Below are 27,932 nucleotides of genomic sequence, written 5' to 3'. Positions count from 1 at the left end.
AGTTCGAACAGCCCATTTCGGTGTCTTCTGGTAACTTGTTTGGTATAAACAGCAGCAGAAAGCCTCAACATACTCAATTAAATATTAAATAAAACTGTGTAACGCAGCAAAAACTCACGGTTAACTAATAACAGCAACAAGGGTTTAACTGTTGGCAGGTGCATGAAACATCCAAATATACCTGCCCAGGTAACACGCTCATGTATTAATGCAGTCTTCAACCCAAACGGAGTAAAACCAGTAAACAGAACTGCTCCACAGGAACGGAAAGCAGGAGTTCGGGAGCCAGGTCAAGGTAGGTTAGCACATTTGTGATTCAGCGAAATGCAAACATTGACCTAGAGGTTTTGGAGCTTAATGTAGGTTTATCCGGTCCATTTATTTAGCGTAGATTAGCACAAACCTTCCTCCACGTTCGCCACATGTGACTGTGGCGACGAGCTGAGTGGCGGCAGGTCACTCTACTCTCCCACTGCTCCAACTTACTAAAGGAAAGAAACTGCGTCCTGGTTACCGTGCTGTACAGTCAGGCTAACTTTCCACATATTTGCCAGTTATTATGAAGTTAAAAAAATAAAATAAAATAAAACGACACGTCAGTTCCAATATTTAAGAAAGCGAAAAGCTAACGGGGCAGCCGGGACGAACGTTAAAGCAACCGCATCCTGTAATTTCTTCAACACTTGAAATAATCCCCAAAAAACACACCAACACTCACATTGACTTGTTCCGCCGGACGTCCGAGAGCTTCGTGTTGACTTTCCGGACGTGAGAAGGTGTTAGCAGCCTGTAAAGAACCCTTGTTGTAGTTGTGGATAGTCTATTTTTTTTATTTTTTTTTCCCTCCCGTCTATCTCCCCTGCTCTCACTTCGGGTCTGTTCTGTTCCTACTTCCCCTCTCCACATCCAGCATTCCAATATGGCTGCTGCAGGGAGCGACGGGGGGGGCGGGGTCGGGGGGGGCGGGGGCATCCAACTACTCCCTGTGAGGAGAGAGCCTTGCCTGAGGCCCAGCAAACAGCAGGCCATGAATGAATGGATGCAATTCATTATTACTGTTAGTTAGTTACGAAGTACATTTACTCAAATATTTTTCTTAAAACTACAGCTTTCATCTACTTTTTTTCTTACTTTACTTTCCTAGAGTAATTCCATATTCTGCTTCAAATACAGTACTTTTACTCGCACAATCTTTATGATAACTAAAGTAGTTTATTACTTTTTAGAATTGGATAAAAAGTACTAGATACAGTATAATTATAAGATTTTATTGAACCCTGATATGGAATTCACTAACCACCTGGTTATACGCAAGTATTCTAATTAAAAGTACCTTCATGTTTGGCAATATTTTGCTCTTTTATTTAAACAATATTGTGAATGCAGGCATTGTACTTTTTAATATACATTTTTGTTTCCCCACAGGGAAAGTGTTGTGAATAGCTTCTTAACCAACTGCAATTTTTTATTTTTTGCTTCACCGTATTTATCTCATGCCGGTGCCTGCAGATTCAGATTAATAATATAACATAAATTCAACAATTAAATTATGACTTATGAAATATAAGTAAGCGCCACTCTGATCCTTTCTTTAGCCTGGGTAAAAATACAATACTGTAGTAGTAGAATAAAAGAATATAGAATTGTGAAGCTAGAATGTGAATGTTTTGGACTACAAAGTGCAGTGTTCTCTTTAGTAGAATAGAAGTGTAAGGATGTAGACAAAAGATTACACAGGTACAAGTATCACAATCTGCTAAAACATGACAGCTTAAAAATGCCCCATTCAATATAAAAGTCCTGTGTATTATAAATTCAAAAATTAGACGCACAAGTTTTTAACGACAGCTATTACTTTGTGCAGCCTATCAGACAGCGTTTTTCTAACTTTGTGCATCAGACAGCGTTTTTCTAACTTTGCGCATCAGACAGGGTTTTTCTTCTCTCTGTGCACCGTCTCAATGACGATACCTGGCGGTCAATGCTTGTCTGTGCAGCATATTTGGGTTGCCTGAGGGCACAGTTTGTTTTTTCATTTGCTCATTATTGTCGAGGTTTTAGAAACAAGTGGACAACTTCTGATCATTTTTAGTGAGCTAGATCATTCCATCGGGCCAAACGTGGTAAAAACAAACGTATCTTATCTAATGGGAATTAAAAGTTATTTAACTTTAATAAAGCCTACAATTATATGGGTGTTCCTTTTCAGAGAGGTGTGTCGTGACCCGGATTCGAACCCGGGTTACTGCGGCCAGAGCGCAGGGTACTATACGAATACTACTATACGCAGGGTACTATACGAATACGGCTGAGCAACTTAACCACCTTCCAGCTGCCTGCAAACGGGAGGTAAGTAGTCATACAGTTTAAGGAATTACATCAGTACAATGTACACACACTATTGCATTCAAACTTCTAATGTACATATCAACAGCTCAAGTACCTCATATTTGTACAATACTGGACTGAATTGACCGTGGGGAAAATATGTTTAGTTTAAGGAAATTCTTATAGGTACAGTAGTGAGTCTTAATTACAAAGCAATGGGGCTGATCTGTCTAAACGGCCAAAAGTTCCTGCCGTGACCCGGATTCGAACCGGGGTTGCTGCGGCCACAACGCAGAGTACTAACCACTATACGATCACGGCTGGCTGTTGGGGTAGAGACGAAAGGCTGGCAACAAAAATGTTGTCACATCTTCTCCAGAGTAGGTTATGGTAAGATCATAGAGATCACAAAGATGTTTTGAATAAACTATTCTAAAATTGAAAATGCGCCAATTATTTTCTACAATGTTTTTCTGCAAATTTGCTACCTAGCAGTAATACAACAAATATTTATGCGTATTACTCTCTCTCTCTCTCTCTCTCTCTCTCTCTCTCTCTCTATATATATATATATATATATATATATATATATATATATATATATATATATATATACACACACATATACATATATATATATGTGTGTGTGTATGAAGATCTTATAGCCCATGAGATAGTAATGTGTATATAGTATATGAGTGTTTATATGTTTGGATCGCAAACAGATGCGTTGCTGATGCGTTGCTCTGCTTTGGATCAGTATATTTGCTTCTAAAATGAAACAGTGAAATGAAAGTCTTTTATCTCTCTGCGAGGTCTCTGCGAGGAGCAAAATCCTGAAAACCTACATTTATTAACCTACATAAACACTTATGGAAAAGTAAATACTTAATTGTTATATCAAATATTTCACATACCACCTTGATTTAATTTGGCTGTAGGTTTGTAATGAAGGTTACTTACATAACTGACATTACTGAGTCAAAGTCCTGCGTATATTAAATTCAAAAATTAGACGCAAAAGTTTTTAACGACAGCTATTTATGCAGCCTATCAGACAGCGTTTTTCTATGTGTGTGTGTGTGTGTGTGTATACACCGAATGCCTTGTTTATGTCTTATTTTAAACATTTATTGACATATTTTTAAAACGTGTTGTATGAGTTGAATTCCTTTTTTATTGCTATAGCCATTCGATTAGATCACATTAAATACAGTGTATTTTTGTATTTACGCGCAGCATGTCCCTCAACGCACAGCAGATGGCGCTATTGGGGCTTTTATTGCAGCTACCTCAAGCGTTGAAGACATGCTTTTACTTTGAAACACAGGAAGTCCAACTGAACGTGAACAGCGTGGTGTGACGGAGACCCACGGGGAACCTGTGGCGGCTAGTTACCGCGGAATCACAGCTGAGTTTACTGTGTTGTTTGGAGCGGTTAACAGATTTGTGACAGCGATCTGGAGCTGGAGCTGGAGTTGGAGAACTTCTCGTTAGTCTAACGTTAGCTTCACCACCTGCCACGGGAAATGAGCGAGTAATTTAAGGGAAGTATGGATTTGATTTCAACGTTTCTAAGTGGAGTCTGTTTACATCTGCATTTAGCGTAACTGCTGGAGGTGAGGTAACCTAGAGGCTGCGCCACATTTAGCCTGTCACATATTTTTAACAAGCACTTTCCAACTCTCGAAACAAGTTCGCTGTGCTAATGGTGTTAGAATTAATGCAACAAACAGTAGAATTCAATTAAGTAAGTATGAACAAAGTCAGCATTTTATATATTGTCTGGATAAAAGAAGCCGCAATAATGTCCTACTACATTTTCTTTTTTACTGTAACTTGTTAGCAGGTTCTGATCACGAATTACTAGTTTTCTCATTAAAACATTGATGTTGGCACATATTAAATAGACATATCACCCATTGTAAGGATGTAGGATGTCCTTATTTGTGTGCTACACAGCTCCATGAACACTGCTCCTTCCTTGATGCTTTGATTTATTTTATTTATTTATTTTTTTTAACGGCTCATGAAAAAATTGAAATCTTAATTCTACCATTACCAACTGGTGACCTCTAAGATGTGTAAGTCTTATTTGAACAACACCATTTGCAGCGAGACTAAGTAAATCAGTAGCATCAAACTATGCAAATGGTTTTTTTGTTTGTTTTGTTTTTTTGTCCTTTCGGCGTATTCCGTGAGTTCAGGGTCGCAGCAGATTCATTGTCCGATTGGTGATTTGACACGGTTTTGTTTTTACGCCGGATGCACTTCCTGACGCCACCCTCCGACTCAACCCTCCCCAATTTCTACCGTGCTGGGACCGACTGGGAATGGGAAAGGGCTGTTGGGGGTTCAGCGTCTTGCCCCGAGACACAATTAACTGCATCTGATTTATAAGTTTGAAAAAAGGTGTTGCAGAGCAGAGTTACAGACTCTGGCAACACTGTCTCTGTGGAACAAATTGCATCAGTATTGAAAAATATTGTGTTGAGCATAAAGCACCTGGACACTTGGCTACTCAGTGTGCAGTAAACAGTTGAGTGTGGTTTTGGTGTTGGATTGGGCACAAAAGAACGCATTGGTTTATTGAGAGAAGTTAAATTTAGTAGAAATTGGGCAGGGTTGTGTCAGGAAGGGCATCGGGCATAAAAACAACTTTGCCAAATCAACATGCAGTCAAAACAATCTGCTGTGTCCACCCTGAACTCACAGGATAAGAAAAAAACAAAAAGTCTGTCCAGGAGGACGACTTCAAAGAAAAGCAAATAATAATGAGGCAGGAATGGCAGTAATCTATTAGAGACAATCACAGGTAATTTGTTTGCCAAAAAGGAATATTCACATTCATATGAAAGATTGGAAGTCACAACTCAGTAGGTGGTGAACAAGTTAACATTATGTAAACACAATAAAAACTTTTTGACTGCACAACAAGTCAAGAATTTTCTCCAAAATAAAGACACACACCTTATCTTATCAATCATCCAGGGACTTGATGAGCATAATCTTAGAGAATTCCTTACAAAATACAACCATCTGGTAACGCTCAAAGTCCAATGTGCAGTTTGCAGAGAAAAATATACTGAGCATTGTTTGTTCTAAGGAAGAATGAACAAAAAAAAAAAAAAAAAAAACATTGGCCCTTTATCAAAACGATGGACAGAGGAAAGTGTGGAAGAAAAATGTGAACAGCTTATAACAAAGAGCACTATTGCACTTGTCATAACATTTATCCCACTTAAATTAAAGCTGACATTTGGAACCCTAATGTATGTGTACATTCTTTAACTTCAAATTGAATGTGCTCAAGCACTTAGCATAGAGTTATTAAACTCAGTGTTGTTTTTGCGCGAAACTATTATAAAAGAACTGCTGATTTTGTTCAGACAGGCGCACAACTTGAAAACTGTTCTCTCATCTGTATTTTTGTAAGTGTGTGTGTGTGTGTGTGTGTGAGAGAGAGAGAGAGACTGCCAACATATGTTGGCAATCTCTCTCTCTCATGGTTGATATGTCACGGTTCTAAAACAGCTATGTTAGACTTTTTTGAGTTCGTTAGCACACAGGGGTTTACTAAATTAGGGGTTTTAAATGATGTGTGTGTTTCCGTGACACAGTATGGTTGTTAGTCAGAGGCTGGAATGCCCTGAAGACAGAGAAAGAAAGCAAGCAAGTGTGTCGAAGGTGGGAAGGAAAAACGGGGAACAAAAGGGAGAACAAATACAAGATGGAAAAGGAGGTAGTAAAGGGGGGGGTGTGAAAAGAGAAAGAGGTTGAGAAAAGACAGAAGCAATTTAGCCTGTAGTCCAGATAATGCAAGTCAGATGTTTTTTCTTTGATTTCCCAGGTACACAGACAGGTAGGCTTTTTGACAAGGACTCTGTGTTAACGATACCTGAGCGTATAATGCACCCCAGAGCATAGTTTTGCAGTTCCGGGGGAACCACTTAAAAACATCCTCTTAAATGGCATTTTAGTAAAGATGGTTAAATATCTGTTGGTTTTCCGCAGAATGTGGTCTTCTCAAGGACTGGCTCACCAAGTGTTGCTTTAGTTTTCTTTTGAAGAGGCCACCGTGGCATGTACACCTTCATATTGAGTTACAGTCATTCGGTTCCCCATCTTTGGTTTTGATATTGATAGCACTGGTTTACAGAATCATCTGCTTTGTAAGATTTGGATGTTTATACAGTAAATGCAAGATATGTGTGACTCAGAGTGTGCCCACGTGAATGTAATTGGGTGTGTACGTGTATCATCGTGCATCTGGAGGAAGTTGTGGTAGAAGTTATTTGTCTGTGGTTCGATGTGTGTTGTGTGTAATTCCTTTTACAGTAAGTAAGACACAAGAAATCTTCCCTTTTTATTTAGACATTGCCATATTTTACATAGTAGGCTGCTCAAGCTCTCTTTTGGTAAGATCTGCATCTGCTTGGTTAGTGGAGTGTGAGTCATTGTGAAAATGTGAAATATTCAAACTTCACAGTCTTCTCTTCTGCCCTTCTCATCATGCATGTGTATGTAAATGTACCAATGGCTCTCTATACTATAATAAGTTTTCATAATCAGTATATTTAAATCTCAGGTGAGAAACTGGGAAATCTAGATACTGTCAAATATCTACATGGTAATGGATTTTTTGTCTAATCAAGTAAATAAAATAGATGAATTATCAACATGCAAGCTTTGGAAGCTTTCCCTCATCCACTTTCAACATTGCATCCAGTGACTAGTAGCAAAGTATAAGAAAAGGTATAAACACCACATTTTTGTCATCTTACAGTGTAGTTTGTTGTGCTCAAATGTCTAATGATCTGTGTGCATTTGTGTTTCTAGGAGTGTGTTTGTGCATGCTTTGGAGTGATGGCAGAGCTCCCGTCCGGACTGCTGGAGGCATGCGTAGTGATTGGAGCACCCAGTGATAAGCTTCGAGAATTATTCCAGGTTTAGTACATAAACACACGCAGAGACTGGAGCTAAATGATGCACACAGTCAGAGTGTTTACAAATCACATACAGCAGCAAAATAACAGTGTCAACAGTTTTCAGTGTCAACATACTGCATACTCCTAGTTATACTGTTTGAGCAATACTGGAAGTACTGAGTGATTCCTCATGGAATACCTTATGGATTCTAATATCTGTGAAGTGCACATGATTTTTGCAATTTGGTGAGTCAGCTCTGTAATCACAATAACGAGAGTTAACATGTCTACACAGTAGAGTGGAGCCTAGTGCTATCAGATTACTTTTGAATAGGCCTTTATCACCTAGGTAGTTTTATCTCCATAACAAGAGGTGTTAATGCTCAATGTGAAAGCTATTTAACACACATTTGTTGAAATAGCTAATGGTATAACATAAATAAAACTTCAGGATTTATAATAAATATATGATGAATTAATGTATAGTTAATTACAATATACTGTGTGGTCTTTAAATTAAAGGGGAATACAACCAGTATTTTCCACAGCCTATATCCATTTGGTCAAAAAATAGTAAAAATAAAAAATAGTTCGAATGAAACCGGTTAGTTAGCCATCTTTGTTAATTTCTGCCTTTTTCATATGCAAAAAGGGAGAAAACATATCTTAATTTAAATTTTTTGATTAAATTGTGAAATAAGGCACACTGGAAGGAAAGTGTACTTCATGTACAGTTGTGGTTTAATTATCAGACCCTCCAGGATTTTGCAGAGCTTTTTGTAACCGTTGCAGCCTAAAATGCCTGGTTTTGCAACATCTTTTCGAAAAAAAATCGGGGATTTATAAAGTATGTTTTAAAAAAGTATGAATATAAAAAAAATCCTCCCTGTGTCACAGCGTCATCAACAGAGCAAATTAGATGACCCAATACTGCTAGAAGCTGAGGTACTGCAGGTCCATGCCCCACCCTTTGTTTCCAAGGGGGGCAACTCAAGCCAGGCCATTGGCCCAGCTTTCAGCCGTGTCCCACGGAGGAGGAGCTTCATCAAGAAGGTTTGAAACTATAGAAAATATAAGTGCTTTTGGTTTAGTTAGGACTTTTTCTCTAACTATGTTCTAGTATTTGGAGCATTAATCACCATCACCTTACATGTGAACACAGGTTTCATTACATTTAGTGGTCATCTGTTTACAGTGTGCTTTACAAATGAATTTGTTGTTCTTATTTCTTCGTAGAAGAGGCGAGATCATGCCACAGAGACAATACCTAATGGAGATTCTGCCAGTCATGTTGAAGTGTCCTCAGCCACAGAGGATATCAGTGTTCCAAAGGATCTGGACCTAATTGCCTTGCCACAGCTTTGTTTTCCTGGTACAGTTTCTTTTCCAAAAAAAACCCCAAAACGTAACAGTTCCATGTTATTAAAATAAGCTACACAGCTGTAATGCTGAGGTGTTTTTTTCATGAACACACTGGACTGTTATAATGAAAAAATAGTTTTAGTTTTGACTGGCAGCTTATTCTGTTGGCTCTCTTCTTCAGCATGTGGCAAGACAAGCACAAGCTTTGGCTGCTTGCAATTTAGATTAGGTTACATAGGCAGGAATCTCCATTTAACACTGCTGGAACAATAATAATTGAACTTAAGGTCTTGGTTAAATTATAATGTTCTACTGTCTCAATACTAGTGACCATCCTGGATCACAACTTTGCTAAGTCCATAATTCACATTAATGCATCAAAACAGCAAACTGGGATTTTCAACCGTAACCATATTTATTTTATATTAATGCCAGTCTAGCTCCATAAAAAAAAAAAAAAGAAACACAGAAGCAATATATTTTCTACACCTCTCATTGTCACTGGTGACCTGGATCAGCCCTTTTCACAATTTCTAGGACTGTATATTTCATAACCGCATTGTCATACCCTTAATATGATGCCATGTCAGCTCCACCCATCTCATGCTTTGTGACAGAGTGGTTTCTTAGTATTGTCCCAGTTTTGTATTGACTCTGTGCTCCACTGCATTTGATTTGATATGAAATAGTGACAGTTAATGGCTGTAATATTGCTTTCAAGATGAATTGTAAGCACTCTCATCATTGGACAACCCAAGAATGGAAAAAGAGAGGTCTTGTGAGAGTTTAAAAAAAATGCACATGACATGAATTTGCTATACACCTCTGGTCTGTGCTGTGGTATATCTTCAGACTTCTGTATTTTCATAGGTGGTCTTCAGTTATTCAGTGAGCCGAAAGAAGACACTTACCACTTCTTGGTTTTTACCGATCTTTTTGGGAACCGAACCCATGGAGTTGTTCTGCAGTACTACCGAGCGGTTCAGGTACAAACAACTTAAACCGAATGAAAGGTTCCAGAATGCAGAAAGTTCTCCCTAATTAACTGTCTGATCTGTTTGTCCTGTCAGGAAGGTGTTCTGCAGAATGGCCATAGGCGGAATTCATCGAAGTCCCGTCTGTTCACACCCTTTGCCGTGTGCGTCATCTCCAAGTTCCCTTACTACAATGCTCTGCGAGACTGTTTGTCGTGGTAATTATTTTATGACTTTACAGAGCAGATTGACAACCTGACATTGTGTAATACAGCTAAATTGAACACCTTCTCTGCAGCTTATCTCTTACTTTGTCTCTCTTAGTCTCCTCGTGCAGTTGCGGCCTGCAAGACAAGCTGACATTGAGGAGACAATCAGAGAGTTTTCAGCCAAGTTGTCGTTGGTGCCCTTACCACCTCCTGGACAACTTCATGTGGTCAGAAAACACTGTTTTCTTTTCCCCCCTCTCTCCTTCATATCTCTTTTATGCATGGCTTTTTTTATCTCTGATCCTCATTCTACTCACAGAGATTTTTGCGTGTGTGTGTCTTTTTCTGGGTTTTAGTCCTTCAGCCTTCGTCCTCTTCAGGTAGTTCTTCCATCCAGGGAGGATCAGGACAGCCCTGTTATCGACATTGACCTGCATCTTCCTTTCCTGTGTTTCACTCACACTACTCTTCTCCAGGTACTGCAAAACACAGAAACTGGTATTAAATCCATATTGAAGCAAGATTAAATCATAAAAGGCTGAAAGACATGTTTTCATAATTTAAAACAAAACCTCCCTTCGGAGGTTTTCCCATCTCCAGGTGCTATCGTGCCTCCTCCAAGAACAGAGGATAGTTTTCTTTTCATGTGACTGGGCCAGACTTACTCTGGTAGCAGAGAGTTTGCTGCTATACCTGCAGGTTAGTGTTTTTTTTTTTTTTTCTAATATTGAATAAAACAAATACTATATCATTTATTTGAAAAACTGGTTCTCTTCTCCACATTTTTATCCGCCTACTTTTGTGCTGACTTCTCTTTCAGCCACTGTCCTGGCAGCAACCTTATGTTCCTGTCTTGGCTGGAGGAATGTTGGACTTCCTCATGGCTCCTACTGCCTTCCTGATGGGCTGTCACATCAGTAATTTTGAAGAGGTTGCAGCAGTAAGTACACCGGTATCACTTTCTCTGTGCAACTTCCTGCATATTGCTTTTAATCATCAATTTGGGTTAAGCTTTTGGCTTCCTTACTTTATTTCAACTTGGGATGCCAAATCTGGCTAATCTCAACTTTCTTTCCAAGATGACAGGTGCAAAATTGAATATTTGGGCTTTAGTTGACATCAAATTCATAAGAGAGTGAGTAAAATATTTAAGGCTACAATATGCTATCTCAAGCTCACACTAGTTTAAGCTTCAACGTAAACAAGTCTGCTTACCTTAATTCTTACTGTGTTTGCTGTCAAATGCAGGAATCAGGAGCTTGCTAATAGATAAACAAATATTAGTTTAACTCTGCTCTGTAACATTGGCCAATTGTTACCAACAGTTTTGGTTGAGCAGTATTTAACAATATCATTTTTTCAGTCTCTTGCATTAACTTAGTTCACACATTTAATAGTATCTGTCTGTAGACCTGTGTGTAATAATGAATTATGTCCATTGTACCTACAATAATCCCTTTGTGTGTAGATAACAGAAGACCTAGTCCTAGTGAATATTGATGATGGCATCATTCAGTCATCATGGTCGGAAACTGTTGACCTACCAGCGATTCCTATAGCTGCAGCTGAGAGCTTTATATCAAGGTAACATGCACGTGTGACAAAGTTTAGAGTAGACCTGTAATTGTATTGTAAAAAAAAATTAATAATTTAAAATAAAGAATTGTTTTGTGAAATAAACTTTACAGTGCAGAATGGACATTTATTAGAATAATTTTAACCTGCAATGGACCCTTTATCTATAACCAAACTGTGAGAGCATTCAAACTAATAAGTTGTTCTCGCTAAATACCTGCTAAATTAATATTAAAAAAGAAAATGATTGGATTCTTACATACTTGTTGCCTGTCCAGGGCAGAGTGTCTCCAGCTTCATTATGACTTGGAGCTGTGTCACCTTGGAACGGGCACTGATGCCAATGCCCTGCGATATCAACGCAGAGACTGGCAGACACGACTGAACTCACAGATACAAAACATTGCCCTGGAGCTAGTGGTCAACATCTTCAGGTAAGGCTCTGCAAGGGACCTGGGAATAATATATGAATGGGTTTGTAAGATACTAAAACGTGTTACACTAATTTCTGAGTCAAAATAAAATAACTTTCATGTTTTTGTATAATAATGTTTTTGGCTGTGTTAATGTTCAGTTGTCTTTCCTTTTATATCACTCTGTCAGAGGGGTCCAGGACTTTCTAAACCATGAACATCGAGTTTTTAACAGTGAGGAGTTTCTGAGGACCAGGGAGCCAGCAGACCAGTCATTTTACAAGAAGGTACACTCACATTTATACATACAAACATACTGTGTACACTATTGCCCTTACAAGCTCTGACTGCCTGTGCTGCACATTTTCCTTTGTTCTCAATGTCCCCAGGTATTAGAAACTCATATCTTCCACTCATTCCTGCGAGACAGGCTTAACAGGAAACGGGATACCTTTAGCCGCATGGAGCAGAATACACGCAATAAAGCACATAGGTATGATGTCATAACTGGGGGGAGAGGTAACCAGGTAACACTGAGTAGATAGAGGTATAAGCTACAATAATAGCAGTTTGGTGCGGAGTTTAAAGAATTCTATATTTTAAAATAAATTTTAAAAGGAGTTATGAGAATAATGTTTCCTCACACTTAATTCCAGAGCATTAAGCCATTTTACTTTCTAATAAAAAAATTCAAAAATATTTCTTTTCTTTTCTTTTTTATTTAACATTCTTCTATGATGCTAAACTAAATATTTTAGGGCTTTAGAGTTAATTATGTGAGACAATAGTTTGTAATAATAATTGTTGTTAGTTGCAGCCTTAAACTCCCCAAAACATTGAGAGTTACAAATAACAAGTTTAGAAGACAGAAGGAAACTCTAAGGTACCTTACATATCAAAAAGAAGGAAACTTGCAGGCGATGAGACTTTTGTTGTGAATTACTGGATTGAATGTCTTGTCTTAACCTCTTGAGTAAGGTAGCTTTTCATCTGTTTGCGTGGGCAATGTAGCCAGATATAAACTTGCAAATACAATAAAAAAAATAGTCATCTGCATATATTGCATCACTTGCCCCCAGAAAATGAAAATTATATGTCCTGATATAAATATTGATTTCAACCATAATTTAACATACAGTAGCATCATCCTGAACCTCAAAATCTGTTTTCCTTCGTTTGCAGGAATCGTGCAATGACAGACTCTCCTCGACGTCCTCCCATCTGTGATTTGTCCAGAACTGGGTACCGCAGCTACGCAAGCCCTGATGACAGACTGAGTAAGAGGCTGGGATCCAGCTTGCCTAACCTGGAGGAACCTGTCAATGACAATATGCCTGCCATTAGCCTTAAAAGGCCTGCTTCTCTTAGAAAAAATACTCCTGATAATGGTTAGTACCAAGGAAGGACGGGGTTGGATAGAAAGTCCATGAAAAGTCAATTAACAAGTTGCTTCTGTTTTCTCCTGACAGGGCTAAAATATCCTCAGAAAGCAGTGAAGGTTTTCCGTCTCCCGGAGTTTCCCCCACCTTTGGCCTATCACTATGTTCAGAATTATTATTCTGACATGGTGGCTTCACTAGGGAAGACTATTAGCGCTACACCACCAGATGAATCTGCTCTTCTGGCCAGGTGATGCAATATAATATAATAAATATCATATATATATTTATTATATAAAAATATATTTATATAATAAAATAATAAACAAAACCTTGTACCTTGTTGGTGTAACCTAATCAGTCTCTCTCTTTTTGAGCAGGTACCACTACTTGCGTGGTTTGGTAAACACTGTGTCAAACAGGCATCTGGATGCATTGGAGGACTTCCAGAGTCTCTATAAGACAGACTCTGAAATCTTCCCCTCTCAAATGGTTAAATCATTGGTTGACTCCCTGCCCGAAGTCACACGGTTACAGGTGAGCTCAGGTTGTTATGAATAAAGGACTTGTAATGGCTCTTCCCTGGTTTCTCTGTAGTTAATTACAGATCCACAGATATACTGTCTATTGTTCATTGTTCCTAATTTATAATTGCAACTAAGAGTGTCTTTATTCCTCTGGAGTGTATTGCAGATTTAATGTCATTTGGGAAAACTACAAATAACTCTTCTTATCAGTGATACTGTGTGTATCTAAAATATCATTAAGTTGATTATAAGTCTGTGAGTCGTACCAGAATGTGAAGCTGAAGAAACATTTTCTCGTGAATTCTGAAACTGGGTGTAATGAAGTGAATTCTATTCAAATCGATTCAGTAATAAATATTGTAATAAGCAATGTGCAAAAAACTGTCAATCTGTCCACAGTTAGACAAACGGCCAGAACTCAAACGGCTGATCAGTCGGGTCAAGAGGGAACAGGAGAGGGAACGTGCGCATCACAGCAACAGCAATGAGGAAGGTTCTGTGAAGCACTTCCAGCTGCCGAAAAAATACATGCCGCTGGAGGAGTTTGTGAAATGTGTCCAGGAGTCCGGCATTGTAAAAGATCAAGGAACCATAAACAGACTGTTTGATGCGCTCACTGTTGGTGAGTTTAGTTTACTGCATGTGCACATATACACAGGTTTAACTACTGTCCATTATATTATGGGATTTACAGTAATATACATTATCCAGTGTTAATCTACAAAGTTCAAAGCGCTTTACAAAGTTCAAAGAGCAGGTCACACTGGTTATTATTTTTTGATCAAACAGACTTTCCAGAGCTTTCCAAATGTTGTATTATCACTGACTTAGTATACACCCACACACACTCCTACACATGCATTCAACTATACCCCTCCTTTTTTTTCCTGGCAAACACTTGCTCATCTGTTTAATCATTACCTCACTGCTTCTTGAAGAAAGAGGGTTTGTTATGTAGGGACTGTTTGGTGTTGTACATGTAACCAGGGCTTCAGTGGTCATTTATGGGCACTTAGGTGGGTTCCAATTTAGAAATTGTCCTCAGTCCAAGAAGTGATGAATACCACTGTAAATTAGGTTTCAGTGGGAGCTGAGTTTTGTGAGTTTGAAAGCAGGAAGGATTGAGAGGTTTTTTTAAACTTTACAATATGTTATGGAAAAAGAGTTTAACATCCTGTGGGAAGGAGTGAGCAAGTTCTTCTGTGTCTTCTGACCTGCACTGGAGAAATAAATAGAGACTGAAATTCCACTTAAAAAATAGTATTAATGTAAAACTCAGTATCAGAAAATATTGTCATTGGGTCATGTCTTTTGAAACCAGATGTGATATAGAAACTGTACACCTGCAACAATATGAAATAAAAACTAAAATTTTAAAAATAAAATGTGAGAATATGTTTTTTAAACAAAATCCACAAAAAGAAACCTGTGCCTGTGTATGTTGTGGTGGTTGGATGTGTGGAAGTGCACAGACTGTATATAGTCAGTGTTGTAATACAAGGGTGTCAGCCCCCAACTACTCACTCTGCAGGCATGCTGGAAGATTGGAATGAGACATAGTTAGCCAGATCAGCTGCCAGATGTTTTGCATGAATGTGTTTTTGGATGGAAAAAGAGATAGAAACATCTCTGCTTAGTAAATAATTTCTGGATAAATGAAAATTCGATTAAAGTCTTGAATATTATTGTCCAAATAAATAATAACAATAACAACAATAATAAAAAAATAAAATAAATTATCCTCATTTTGAAGGTCTATTTTTTTTTTTTTTTTTTTTTTTAATGCAGGTCAGCAGAAGCAAGTTGGTCCAGACCTGTTCAGAGTATTTTACACCATCTGGAAGGAAACGGAAGCTGAGGCACAAGAGGTTTGTATATGTGCTTTGTTTAAACGATACATTATATGAATATATTAAAAAATTGGTCATTTAAATTCCAAGTCACGTATTAATAATAGCGTTCCACAGGGGTTGGCCAGATTACACTGGGCATTTTTAGCATTTTGTGACTATTTTGACAAATATTAACAAGGGAAAAAAAAAAAAAAAGGGAACATAATTACAACAGTTGTTAGCTGAATACCTCGTCCTGGAAACATCTGCAATGTTGATTTCTACTTCTAGTGTTAGACCTTTTATAAAAAGTTCTCTCAGACAGGTTAGGGTGATAGCAGCTTTCATCATTCTCTGCTTTGGAAATGTGGTCTTAATGTATATTTCTATACAGTTTTGCAAAACGGTATGCACATGATGTTAGTAATGTAGAGCTTTGTCATTTATTGCATAGCTACACTATAATCACTGAGTTTGGAGAGACTTGTTTTAACTGTAGTGGAAAATGGCTGCTAGGGCAATGATTCAGAGCAGTATTCCAAGTCTGACCTTAAGAAATTAAATTCTCTGACATCAAGAACAACAATCAAAAATAAAAATCTACAGTGATCACTTGACTTTGCACTGATCAGTGACATTAGCTTCTCAAGAGATTGGGTGAAAGGAAACCCAGCATCGCAACATGGCATGTGGTTTTACACAGTGGCAGAGGATGTACTTGTGTAAATAAATTCTTTTATGTGATTTTTTTGTTTTTTTTTTTTAGGTCTGTCTGCCTGCATCTGTCTTGGAGCATATTGAACCAACAGAGTGCGTCTTCAAGTTGTCCTCCTCTGTCAAGACGAGCCGTGGTGTAGGAAAGATTGCCATGACTCAACGAAGGCTCTTCCTGCTGACTGATGGACGACCAGGTTATGTGGAGGTGGCACAGTACCGAGAATTAGAGGTGAGAGAAAAGTAAAAGTGGTCAGCAGGGTGACCTTTATATTAGTTAATTGTCCTCGTTCTCTTAGAAACAAAGTAAGCAGAAGAAACTAAATACAGCTGGGGAGTTTTCTTCTTTTTTTAATCAAAACTGTGTACGAGGTTTAATCTCAAGTATTTTGGTCCTGTAATAGTACTGTTCAGTCAGTGATATTTCATTTTTTTCTTTTTAATAAATTTACAGACATTTCTAAAATTCTGTTTTCAATTTGTTTTTACGCGGCAGTGAGTGTAGAATAATGAGATAAATCAGCCTGCAACATAACAAAACTGAAAAAAGTGTAGGGTGCCTGAAAACTTTCTGAATGCACTGTAATACAGATCCTTTCTTACGTTCTCTGATATCAGGAGGTTAAGGTGTCTTCAGCTCCTTTCCTGCTCCTGCGAATCCCCAGTCTGAAGTTACGTGTTCGGGGAAGGAAGGAGGCATTCGAGGCTAATCTGAAAACGGAAACTGAGCTCTGGAACCTGATGGTCAAAGAGATGTGGGCTGGTCGCTGCATGGCAGATCAACACAAGGTAAAGCTGCCATTTAAGACTGTGTGTATGTAATTACGAGAGTATAAAATTGGGTGAAGAAAATAAATGCATTTGTGTCTCGGTTAGTCATCCCCTGCATGTATTATGGCTTCAGTTACTCTGTGTGTGGGGACTAAAGTCTGTTTACACAGTTATATCAATGTGACTCTTCTTCTCCCATAACGTAATTTATTACATTTTGTGTGTTTGTCTGTGTACTCCCGTGACCTGTGTGGGTGTGGGTGCGGTTTTAAATTCTTTTGGCAGACATTACCATAAATTCACACTTGAGAAACGACAGAACGTTTCCTATGTGAAACCAGATGATGTTTCTGTCTCACTTAAGCTCAATTTCTATCTCATTGCTCATTTATCTCATTTACATTTGCTACAATTCCCTTGTGTACTCTGTGTAGTCATCTATTATTATAGTACACTATTACCATAAGAATTAATCTGTACCAGTATTCTTCTCAAATGCACTGCTAAATAGGTATTGTGGTAAAGTGTCAACCCTTGTCATTGTATTTTATGGCTTGATCAGTTTATTTGAGTAATTTATTTAAGCACAAAGCTAAACAATGCTTCTCAAATGTGCGAAATCAATACTTTTCTTTGTCATTTATGACACCAAATTAAAATATTTGGGATTTTTACAGTTGTTCAAATAAAGCACAATAATTATTATTTTTCACATTCTGGCCTTTTATTTAGAATGAATTAAGAAAATATTTAGTAGTTTAATTTATATTTCAAATAATCAAAAGAGTTGCTACATGTCATTGTATTGTAATTTTAAATGTTTTTTTTTCCCTAGGACCCCCAGTACATGCAGCAGGCCCTAACTAATGCCTTGTTAATGGACGCAGTAGTGGGAAGCCTTCAGAGCAGTAAGGCTATCTACTCTGCTTCTAAGCTGGCTCACTTTGACCGAATCAAGATGGAAGGTAGAGGATGAGGCTAATGATTATGGATGTTTTTCTTCTTTTACCTAATTGTGCTGTTTACTCTGCTATACTGAACATTTGCCTACTAAGGCAGGAGAACCACCTACAGTAGCTTAATCTGAGCACATAATGAGGAGATGTAATACAGGGCTAGTCATGTATGTTAACTGTGTATTGACCATTGTAAAGGGTGGTATTACAAGAGTTTTACTGCTCTTTTGGAGTAAGTTGTGTGTTTGTGAACTCACTACCTGGTGAATGTTAGTCACTTCTCTTTTCTGTGTTTCAAGTCCCAATGATGGTTCCAAAGACAACAGCAGAGACACTGAAACACAAAATTAACCCTTCTCTGGAACTTGCAGCACCTCAGGCTGTCGATGTACTTCTTTACACACCAGGTACACACACACACACACACACACACACACACACACACACACAGAATTCATTAGAGTTTCTTTCCACCAAGCAATATTTCTTTATTATCAATGTGAAGATAAGTAGTAGGTTCTCCTCTCTCTCTCCCTCTGTAAATGTTCGTCTCTGACACAACACCAAATCACTGACTGATTGAGTAAAGGATATACAGGCACAGGTGACCTTTGCTTTGTCATCACCCCTCATTCAGTCTGTTTATCTCAAACACAAAGACACTGTTGTAAATCTGCCAATGATATTTCTAAACAACACTTCCACGTCCAATTTCCTTTAAAAAAAAATTTAAAAACAGTGAAGTTTTAGAAGATGACTGCTCCAGTGGGAGCTGTCGCAGGTTAAGTAACGAGGTCCCATTTAATATAAGACAATCAAAATGTCAGTGAGTTACACATTGAGCTGTACACACTGCACAGTGCTATGTTGAAGTTATGAACAGAACCAAGCACTAAGTTCATTTTATTACGAAAAAAAACACTGATAAAATTTAGTGAGTAAATATCGCTTGTAAAAACAGTCAGTGTTGTTCTCAGTCCAATTGGACACATGGTAGATTTGGGGCAGCCCATTGATGGCTCTCACAACTATTACAACAAATGAGAAAACATCTTTCCCTTGAGTGGTATCACAGAGATGCGTACTATCTGCATCAAGGATATCTGAGGCTCTTCTAGCAGCGTGTGGTGGCTCAGGAGGCTTTATGGTGGCTTTTACTTTAATCTGTTACTCACCTTGATATCCCAGTCATTATATCTGATCTTAAAAAAAGATGAAAGTTGTTTACAAATTGCTTTGATTTTGTTGGGAGAGGGTGAGGCAGACAGACTGGGGCATTACGTGGCAGGAAGACTGAAAGGAAACAGCTTATAAAGAACTATAAAGCTATGGCCTTCAGTGGATAAACCATCTGGGGCCACTTAGATCCACAGCTGGTAGCAAACTGACCTCCAACACTAAGACGCTCATCCACTCTTTCTGTCAGGCAAAAGAACAAATCTTTCTATTCAGATCCTCCCTGCCTGCCCCCTCTGAGTCTCGTTTTGACTCCAGTTTGAATATAGGCCACTGAATTGCATTCCTGGCACATGGCCAGCACACTCCTTCTTTTCTCCCCCCCCTCTCGTTTTCCCCTGTCAGCTTCTCTCACTTTCTACATCAAGCGTCCACTGAGTTACCTCCTTTCCTCCACGTCACAACGTCCCTCACTCTGAGCAAAAAATGCAGGATGTTACTTTCTATTTCCACTAGCAATGCTTTTAAATAGAATTGAATACTTTATAGGAAATCTGACCGTTAGGGTGAAGCTTGGGCGGAGGCAGGCAGCAGAAACATTACTCTGGGTAAAACACTCCTAATAAGTTTGTGATGACTGATGTTGTTTTCTTACTCTATCAATATATTCACTGAATTAAAGCTGTGATGACAGTTGTATTAAATGCTTAATTCACTCATCTGTCATTTTTGTAAATTTTGGTAACTGCAAACAAAGTGATTTAATTCTACAGTACATGTATTTACTACTGATATTCACATTTCTTCTTTGCCTTATGAAATAGTAAACACTGGTGGTTGTAGGTCACAAGTTTGTGATAAGGTATTGAGAAATAACTGATAAATAGTGTGTGTGTGTGTGTGTGTGTGTGTGTGTGTGTGTGTGTGTTTCAGGTCAGTTGTGGGTGTCTGTAGGTGGGGGGAAGGTGATGGTATTCGATGCCTCTAGCTGGTCCCTCACGCACACTTGTCAAGTTGGAAATGCGAGACTGGTAAGAAAATTTTAACAGCACAGACATAAACCTTTCTATATATTTAAAAATATTTTGAGCACAAATCCAATAGAGTGATTCAATATTAAATGCTTTGGCTGCAGTCATGTTGCAAATGAGAAATTTAAAACAACAACAAAAGTGCTGCAAACAATAATTCACTTTCATTCACTTTTTGTTTTCACCCTTGCAAAGATTAGTTTATTTACTTATAGCCACAGGAATTTTCAAAAACTAGGTATTAGTTTTATGGAAACCTTTATATGCTCATACTGAAAGCCAGCATTCATCAGTGTTATCAGTTATGAATAAATGGACTTACATTAGAATCAGATCCAAAATATGTCCAGGTTTCTCAGACTTGTAGCCACATACGGTATCTTCAGGTATATCAGATTTCTTTTTCCACATTTTCACATACTTAAGACAATATTAAACACTAATGCATTTGACAGAATATTCCCTCCAGCAAGCTCTTAGAAAAGTTGAAACTAGTTCAAGCTGTTGTGACTCATGTTGTAGGAGACATTATGCAAGCTTACCTCACCTGGGGTGTTTGTGCTTACCAAAGAGCCCAAACACCCCACTGAAATAAGATACAGATAAAACCATTAATGTTACTTCTTTTCAAATTGTGTCAGTATTATCTTCAGACATTTAAGGATATGATTTGGGTAGTATAAGTGTTGTTTTGGATCATTTTCAGTGCCCCACATATAAACAAATGGACACTGGGAGGCATGTGTTAACTTCTTGGACAATGTCCTGGGTAAATAAGTTAAAGGAAAAGTGTAAAATTTTAAGGCAGCTCTTGTGCTATTCAAGAACCTTTACTCCAAGCATGCAGATCACAGTTATGTGAAATCTGTGTGTGGGAGAGAGAGTGTGTTGTCTCTTAGCTGAAACAGAATGTTTCTGCACGGTTCTTTGCTTGTACAGTTGTTGCATGTAGCACAACAGCTTATAAGCTGAAAATTACAGTGGAAAAAAAGGTAAATCAGTCATTTCTGTTTTAACTTAAGTTAAATTGTCGTAAACTTGTGCCTGAGCAACATTATTGAAATCAGATGCAGTTTGTTAAAACAGTTTTGCCACCTAGTGCATACTTTAGATATTACACAATTAACTTTCTTTCTGCACCAAACTCTCATAATTTCTCTCATAACGCTGTTTTACCCAAGATGAAAATCTCTTTGCATAACACTTAACACATTCATCTATAAATTAGTTTTTTGTTGGATACATAAAAACTGAAAAAGTAAAGTAGTCCTCACAGTTTAGAAGCTAGATCCAGCAACTGTTTGTCATTTTCTGCCATCAAATTAAAATTGATTTAAATAAGTTTTATCTCAGTCTTCAACCGCTTTAGCTTTATTTAAGATTTAATTAAAAGATATTCTATATTTAAACTAGTGTCGCTAATGTATAATATGCATATGTGAGCTGTCTCTATTGTTCTGTATGTCCATGCCTGTTAGTTGTTGTATGATTCCTGCTGATCATCTCTTTCTGTTCCTCTGTTTTCAGAATTGTATGCTGGGACTTTATAACGACCAGGTCTGGATGGGCTCTGAGGATTCAGTTATCTACATCATCAGCATGGTGGCCATGGTCTGTAACAGACAGCTGACTGAGCACAGAGCGGAGGTCACCGGACTGGCACTAGACACAGACAAACACAGGTAACACACAATACAAACACAGTCAGTTTCTTGACTGCTATAAACATCTGTCATTCTGTCAACAAGTGGACCTGAGCTTTACATGTAATACTTTACTATGTCCACTTTTTATAATTTTAACCATATACAGTATAAAACGTACCACAGGCAGATGTGTAATGAATGCAGAAGAAGATAAGACTATTAAACAATATTTATTCAAACTAAACTAACTATGGCTTTATCTAACACACTGTACAATGAACATTGTTTAGGTAGATGATGATGTACACACTGTCTCACTTTTTCTTTGGTAAGTGGGCATTGTTACAGACTTAAAAATATGCTAAGAATTCATATTTTTCTATAAATATGTAAATGATTTAGTGTAATTTAAATGTCGTGTATATCAACATTTTTGCATTATTCTCTCTGTACTTTCAATCCTGATAAATTGCATTTAACTGAACTGGAGAATCGCTTTAGTCCTTGCAGCAGGTGTGTGTGTGTGTGTGTGTGTGTGTGTGTTTGGTTTTGTAGTAACAACTGTTCAGATGAAAAAATCTGACTAGTTCAATTTGTACTTCAGCCAGAAGGTGGCATATTCCTGCAGCACGGATGGATATGTGATGGCGTGGGATGTCTCGACGCTGCAGGTCCGCTTTAAACCAACACTTACAAACTAAATTATTATTGGTTTTATATTTTAACTGTAAATTTTTGTGTGTGAGTATTTTTCTTGGTTCTGTTTTGAACCACCAGGTGAAGAAGCATTTTCGCCTCTCCTGTGATCATCTGCAGTCTGTCCACAGCTGTAATGGAACACTGTGGTGCTGTAGGTTTCACACATTTACAACAACATGAAACTGGGAAACTGAGAGATAAGAGTAGAAATGAAATGATCTCTGTCGGCAGGTTCCAAAGACAGTATAATGGAAATGTGGAGGAACGGCTCATTGAAACACCGTCTGAAACTACCAGAGCAACAAAGAGAATCTACAGATAGATTCAGCTCCATACTGCTGTTACCTGAGGTACAACTAGTAGTTGACTGTTTTCCTCTCTATCTGTTTTCTGGAGTTTTTCTTTAACCTGTGACCACATGAGGTTTATTTTTGTGTGTGATCCCTTTTCTTTTATTTTGCTTTGTGTGTGTGTCAGAGGGAGGAGCTGTGGACTGTGTGCTTAGATTCAGGAGAAGTGTATGTTTGGCAAATTAAGGACCCGACCAAGCCATTCCACTGCATCACTCTACAGGATTGCTCTGGATGTTACTGCATCATTAAAGTAAAAAACCAGGTCAATATACAGCGTTGTAAGACACTGATGCAGTCATACACACAACCTTTAAAATCTATTATGACAGGGACATGAATTCAAACCACAGTGTGTATCTCTTTGTAAATACTACAGGTGTGGGTTGGTGGTGTAGGCCGCAGTTCAAACAAAGGAAAGATTTACATCCTGGAAACAGAGACCCACCAGGTCCTGAAGGAGCTGCATGGCCACAATGACAAGGTGAAGGCACTCTGCTCTGCTGAGGATCGATACGTCCTCAGTGGAGCTGGCAAACATGATGGAAAAATCGCCATCTGGAAGGTGGAATAGAAGTTTTAATGACTTAAAATTGATTGTTTTCAAACCAACATGTCCCAGGGATTATTGCTGAAGCTCAGGTTGAGAATCTGTGGGAGAAGGAATAAAGCTCTGTGTTTTGAAAGTGAAGAAATGAAGGGAGAATAGTAATCGTATCGTCAATTTGCCCCTGAGTCACAGGGATATGAAGGAATCACATGTCCGGTAACAAGTTTACAAAAAGCGTCACCAACTTAGCAGCTTGACCTGCGTGTTATAAAGTGGTGATTTGCAATATAACACTTTTTTTAGGGGAAAGCCTATGAAGGACAAATAAAGTGTTGAAAAGAAAAGTGTGTGTAAAGTCCTGCTGCACTTTACTGAATGTTTATACATTTTAGTATTTATGATACAGTGATACAGTATTTTATTTAATTCTGTACCCTATTTTACTTTACATTTAATTCTATTAGTATAATGTGGGAACATCCTGTGACTGAGCCTCACTTCCAACTGTGTTTCTGAGGTGAGTCTCTTCAGTTCAAAATAATCAAGTTTCCCTGAAAACAAAACTCCCGTGACTGGGCTTTCCCACAGCAAAACTCCCTTTTGCTGTGGGAAAGCCCCCTAAAACTGGATTTAGTGGAAGTTATGCTTCAATGGTCTGTGCAAGGTGGACAGTGAGGAAAATATGATGAAAGGTGATACATGATTATGTGACCTGGACACAAGCTCGTGACACAGTGCAGATGTCTGATGTGCAGAGAGGTGTGTTTTAGAGATTGCATCGGGGCAAAATGTTTTTAACCAAGCAAAGGTGCTAGCACGTAATAGTCCATGACTGTAAAATCATTCTATAAATTTCAATATTTATAGAGAGATTTTCTGTATTTAATGTAAAAGACCTGCCATAAAACTCACACTTGCGTACAAAATCTGTTAAGGGACATAATTTCGTTTTATAACTACACTAGTTATTACTCTAATAGTGTGTTTTATATGAACAATGTAAAACTGCTTCTTCACATGCAGAGAAATTTATTTTTTTCAGATATATATACTTTTCATGCTTTCAAAACATTTTGGAGACTGTCACTTAATGCTCAAATGTTATTACATATTTATTAAACTGCAGTATATTATCTCAAAGACTGTTAAGACATTTTAATAAAGTAAATAAAGTCAGTATGTTATTTTTTTAAGGAAGTTTGAAGTATTTTATTAACAAGTTAATCTAGTCTATGCCAGTGAGAAGACAATTAACACTGTATAAAAGCAGGAAATCATTTATTCAACACTATATTAAAGGTATGTTCTTTTGATTATTTGTACATTTTTATTTTTTAATAATTGTCTCCTGTTAAGAAATTATGGCAATGTGATGCGCACCTCTTTGAGATCACCAGTAGAGGTCACTGTTTAATTTGTCAAGTAGTCACAACCAATTCAATATAAAATGACTGCAACAAATTCTACCCTACACTTTATTGTTCTGCCTATTATTTTTCTGCCTAATCCAACAAATTTTTTTGGTTTATAAGATGTTACAATGTAGTGAAACATTTCTATCACATATCTTAATAGCCCATGTTGTTGTCTCCAAGTCAATAGCCCAAGTTCTTGGTTTGTGCAACCAAAATGAAATTCTTTTTAGAGCAATGGGAAAGACAGAAGCGTTCAAACGCTTTACCTCAAAACTGGATCCACCCTGCCACACTGGACTGAGTCACTGCAGGTGCTGTGCTCTCTCTATGACTTTTGACCTCCCTGTAGAGCCGGTCAAGATTTTTTCACATAAACTCCCCTTTGAAACACCCTTCAAGTGTTTCAAAATACTGTGTAGTTGTAGGAGGTTTGTATGTGTTGGTGTGCTGTACATTGTTATTTTACATAAAGCCATAAGCAGCTGCTAATCTCTTACTCTACAGGTCCACTTATGCCTCAACAGCAGTGGAAGATAAGTTGCTTCTAATCAGTTTCCTCTAATCCAAACTTTAATTTACAGGAGGTGAGGGCTGGATTTAAAAAAAAAAAAAAAAAAAAAGCACACAATTGCTGTTTGTGCCACAATTTTAAATCGGACTTGGAAAAACTCTACAAAAAGATTTCATTTTTTTTTTTTTGTGGTTGCTAGAAACAACCGAGTTGTAAACTGGTGACATAAATTTACAATAATGCTTATGTTAATTGTTAACTCTTTTTCATGATTCTGATTTTGATCAGAACACCATAATCTGTCATCAGACTGCTCTCAGACATTTAAGAACTGAGATAATTGCCAGTTCCCAGTTGTCACTGTAAATCATGTTGCCATGAGGAGTCACAGGTTGTCTTGCTGAAGGGTTCTTGACAAATGCACATAGATCTACTGTAGATAACATTTTATTGTGTTTTAATGGTTTTGTGTCCATGCAGGCAATAAAAACATACTTTGGTTTCAGACAAAAGATGACAGTGATATTTTAGAGTTGCACTAATAAGAATGTTTTGACATCAAACATGTCTGTAGATAAGATGATGATGATTAGGTTTTAAATCTGCTGTGTCCAGGTTGTAATGAGGAAGTCTATGCCTCAGGTAGTAGCCATCACAGCGCCCAGCTGGCTGATACTGAATGTCCATGTCCTCTCTCCGTCGCTCCCTACATCACTCATTTACTCTGTCTTTTCACATTCCTTTCTGTGTTTTGTATCAGTGCCTCCACAAACGAGGTCTTAAAAGCCAAACCTAGTAATTAGTGTTGGGTGTTTATGTCCAGAGCCACTGACAGACATGACATTTAAAGCATTTAAAAACATTTTTGCCATATTCGTGTAGACTTTGTTCCTGTCTAACAAGATAAATTGAAGTCGTATGCATTGCATGAGCAGACTATAGCTGTCTTTTATTCTCAGGACCTGGGCTACAGGGAAACTCAGGGAAAACAGGTAAGGTGTCTTTTTGGCCCTTGGAGGTGCGAGATGACACCTAAAGAAGGTATGGACTACAAAAAGTGTGTGTGTGTGTGTGTGTGTGTGTGTGTGTGTGTGTGTGTGTGTGTGTGTGTGACAGTACAGGAGTATTTAAACACTGAATCGCAGCCTTACTGCACACAGAGTATTATTAGAGAAAGATGAAATGTCAGTATGTAACATGTTTCTGGATAAACTAAGGAAAATAACTGGCAACTTTCACAGTGAGATTAAAGGTTTTGCTTTTGTCCACATTTTGACTGCAATTGTGTTATATTTTTGTGTTTGTCTTAAAAACGTCCTGAAAAATTTCCTGAACATAACAAATTAAAATGCGCCCCAATGAACTTACTAACACAACTGCTGACTCAGTGTGTGTATATAAAATGTAATATGCTGTTTTTGTTGTGTAAATTCTTTCTTGATCACCGACGACTGGTTTCATTTGTGATCTCTGTTTGACATATATTTACTATTTAGTTTAAACCCCTGACCCTAATGTGACCTGCAGTAATTATGTTTGCTAATACTGTGTATTATTCCAAAGAATAATATAAGCTGCAGTGATGGAAGGTAACAACTGCAATAAAATGTAACACTGGGGCAGCTTCCTTTCTAACCAATAAAAAGAGCTTTATTATACTGTCATGTTTTATTTTTAATGGTATTGAGTGATGACTGGGTTCACTGATTTCCAGATAAAATGTGCAGAAAATTCTACATACACATTAATATCAGTTTGCTATTAAACCCAAATGTTGTGCTTGGGTTCTGGTGATTCTTGGCCACCTTCATCACCCCAGAAAATGTATCTAACATTGCGTTTTTACTGACTTTAAACCAATATGACGTTTCAGAAATCTACTACAAAGAATGGCAAGCATGATTGTTGTTTACTGTAGTTTTTTACTACAAACTATAATCAAAGCTTCATTTGATCTTCTGTTCATTTGATGTCTATCAGGCATCTCCAAAGAGTATGTGACATTTATTTTTGTGACTTTTGGCAAAGAAAAACATAGTTGTTCATGAATATTCCATATAACATAACGAATTTTAACATAGATACTTTCTTTTTTTTTTTTCGTTTTTCAAGTTGTGATAAGGCTGGAAGACAGGGAATAAGATACAATTTCCACAAAACTTTAAATGATACGGTAGTACTTCTGAGTACTTCTACCACTGTATGATCATATTTTGTGCATAAACTTTAAAATCTTGATGAGAAAAGATGAATTATTTCCTATATTATCTACAGACTATTATAAGTCTTAAAAAGTATAAAATCACTTAAAATAGACATAGGCCTATACTTAAAGGAATGACATCACAGCTGTACTTTATTTTGCTTTATTTTAAACTTTATTAACTTGTTATCTTACAACTCTTGTGGGAATATTGTGCGTCATTTAATACATTAAACTGCAATATAACATAAAAGACGGTAGCTAAAACACAATCAACATTAAAAAAAAAGAAATCACACAGGCCACTTATTGTTGAGAACAGGTGTACTGGTCTAATGTACGGTATTGCCCTTTAACAACTGTATTCCAATGGCCCCGCCTCT

General features: G+C 37.6%; 2 protein-coding genes and 1 non-coding gene across 9 annotated transcripts in view; 1 reads left to right on the top strand and 2 right to left on the bottom strand.

Moving 5' to 3' along the window:
- The window catches only part of ptk2aa (protein tyrosine kinase 2aa), a 61,979-nt gene extending 61,065 nt beyond the window's left edge, over nucleotides 1-914 (bottom strand). For both annotated transcript variants that reach the window (XM_067499568.1, XM_067499576.1), the window contains exon 1: nucleotides 719-914. The gene's annotated coding sequence lies outside the window, so the exon portion shown is untranslated. The remainder of the gene's footprint in view (nucleotides 1-718) is intronic.
- A 1,417-nt stretch (nucleotides 915-2,331) lies between these two features.
- On the top strand, nucleotides 2,332-26,794 carry dennd3a (DENN/MADD domain containing 3a). Of its 6 annotated transcripts, none has more exons than XM_067499406.1 (30): nucleotides 2,332-2,349; nucleotides 7,168-7,275; nucleotides 8,154-8,309; nucleotides 8,493-8,628; nucleotides 9,489-9,604; nucleotides 9,689-9,810; nucleotides 9,917-10,028; nucleotides 10,158-10,277; nucleotides 10,402-10,500; nucleotides 10,622-10,741; nucleotides 11,270-11,385; nucleotides 11,655-11,810; nucleotides 11,980-12,076; nucleotides 12,179-12,282; nucleotides 12,972-13,177; nucleotides 13,259-13,418; nucleotides 13,549-13,705; nucleotides 14,095-14,317; nucleotides 15,484-15,563; nucleotides 16,294-16,473; nucleotides 16,860-17,030; nucleotides 17,848-17,977; nucleotides 18,268-18,375; nucleotides 20,078-20,175; nucleotides 21,703-21,857; nucleotides 22,426-22,492; nucleotides 22,599-22,671; nucleotides 22,752-22,870; nucleotides 22,998-23,135; nucleotides 23,250-26,794. In XM_067499406.1, the coding sequence occupies exons 2-30, from the start codon at nucleotides 7,195-7,197 to the stop codon at nucleotides 23,442-23,444; spliced, it is 3,795 nt and encodes a 1,264-aa protein (XP_067355507.1). In that variant the 5' UTR covers nucleotides 2,332-2,349; nucleotides 7,168-7,194; the 3' UTR covers nucleotides 23,445-26,794. The 6 variants fall into 6 exon arrangements, with proteins under 6 accessions (XP_067355507.1, XP_067355518.1, XP_067355528.1 ...); XM_067499384.1 differs by lacking the exon at nucleotides 2,332-2,349 and adding an exon at nucleotides 3,685-3,876 and having other exon boundaries at nucleotides 7,169-7,275; XM_067499395.1 differs by lacking the exon at nucleotides 2,332-2,349 and adding an exon at nucleotides 3,685-3,947.
- trnah-gug (transfer RNA histidin (anticodon GUG)) lies at nucleotides 2,578-2,649 on the bottom strand. Its single transcript has one exon. It is a non-coding gene; the product is annotated as a tRNA-His (tRNA).
- Nucleotides 26,795-27,932: the final 1,138 nt, after the last annotated feature.

This window comes from Channa argus, chromosome 1, assembly GCF_033026475.1.
Source record: "Channa argus isolate prfri chromosome 1, Channa argus male v1.0, whole genome shotgun sequence".
Classification (NCBI taxonomy): Eukaryota; Metazoa; Chordata; class Actinopteri; order Anabantiformes; family Channidae; genus Channa; species Channa argus.
Note: the sequence above shows the minus strand (reverse complement) of the source record. Positions and strands in the feature narration are given on the sequence as shown.

Bases quoted from the DNA above. Each gene is read 5' to 3' on its own strand.
- dennd3a (XM_067499406.1), top strand. From the start codon at position 7,195: ATGGCAGAGCTCCCGTCCGGACTGCTGGAGGCATGCGTAGTGATTGGA. The intron at 10,278-10,401 runs GTACTGCAAAAC...TCCCATCTCCAG, and splicing joins CTCACACTACTCTTCTCCAG to GTGCTATCGTGCCTCCTCCA. The intron at 20,176-21,702 runs GTAAGAAAATTT...CTCTGTTTTCAG, and splicing joins AAGTTGGAAATGCGAGACTG to AATTGTATGCTGGGACTTTA.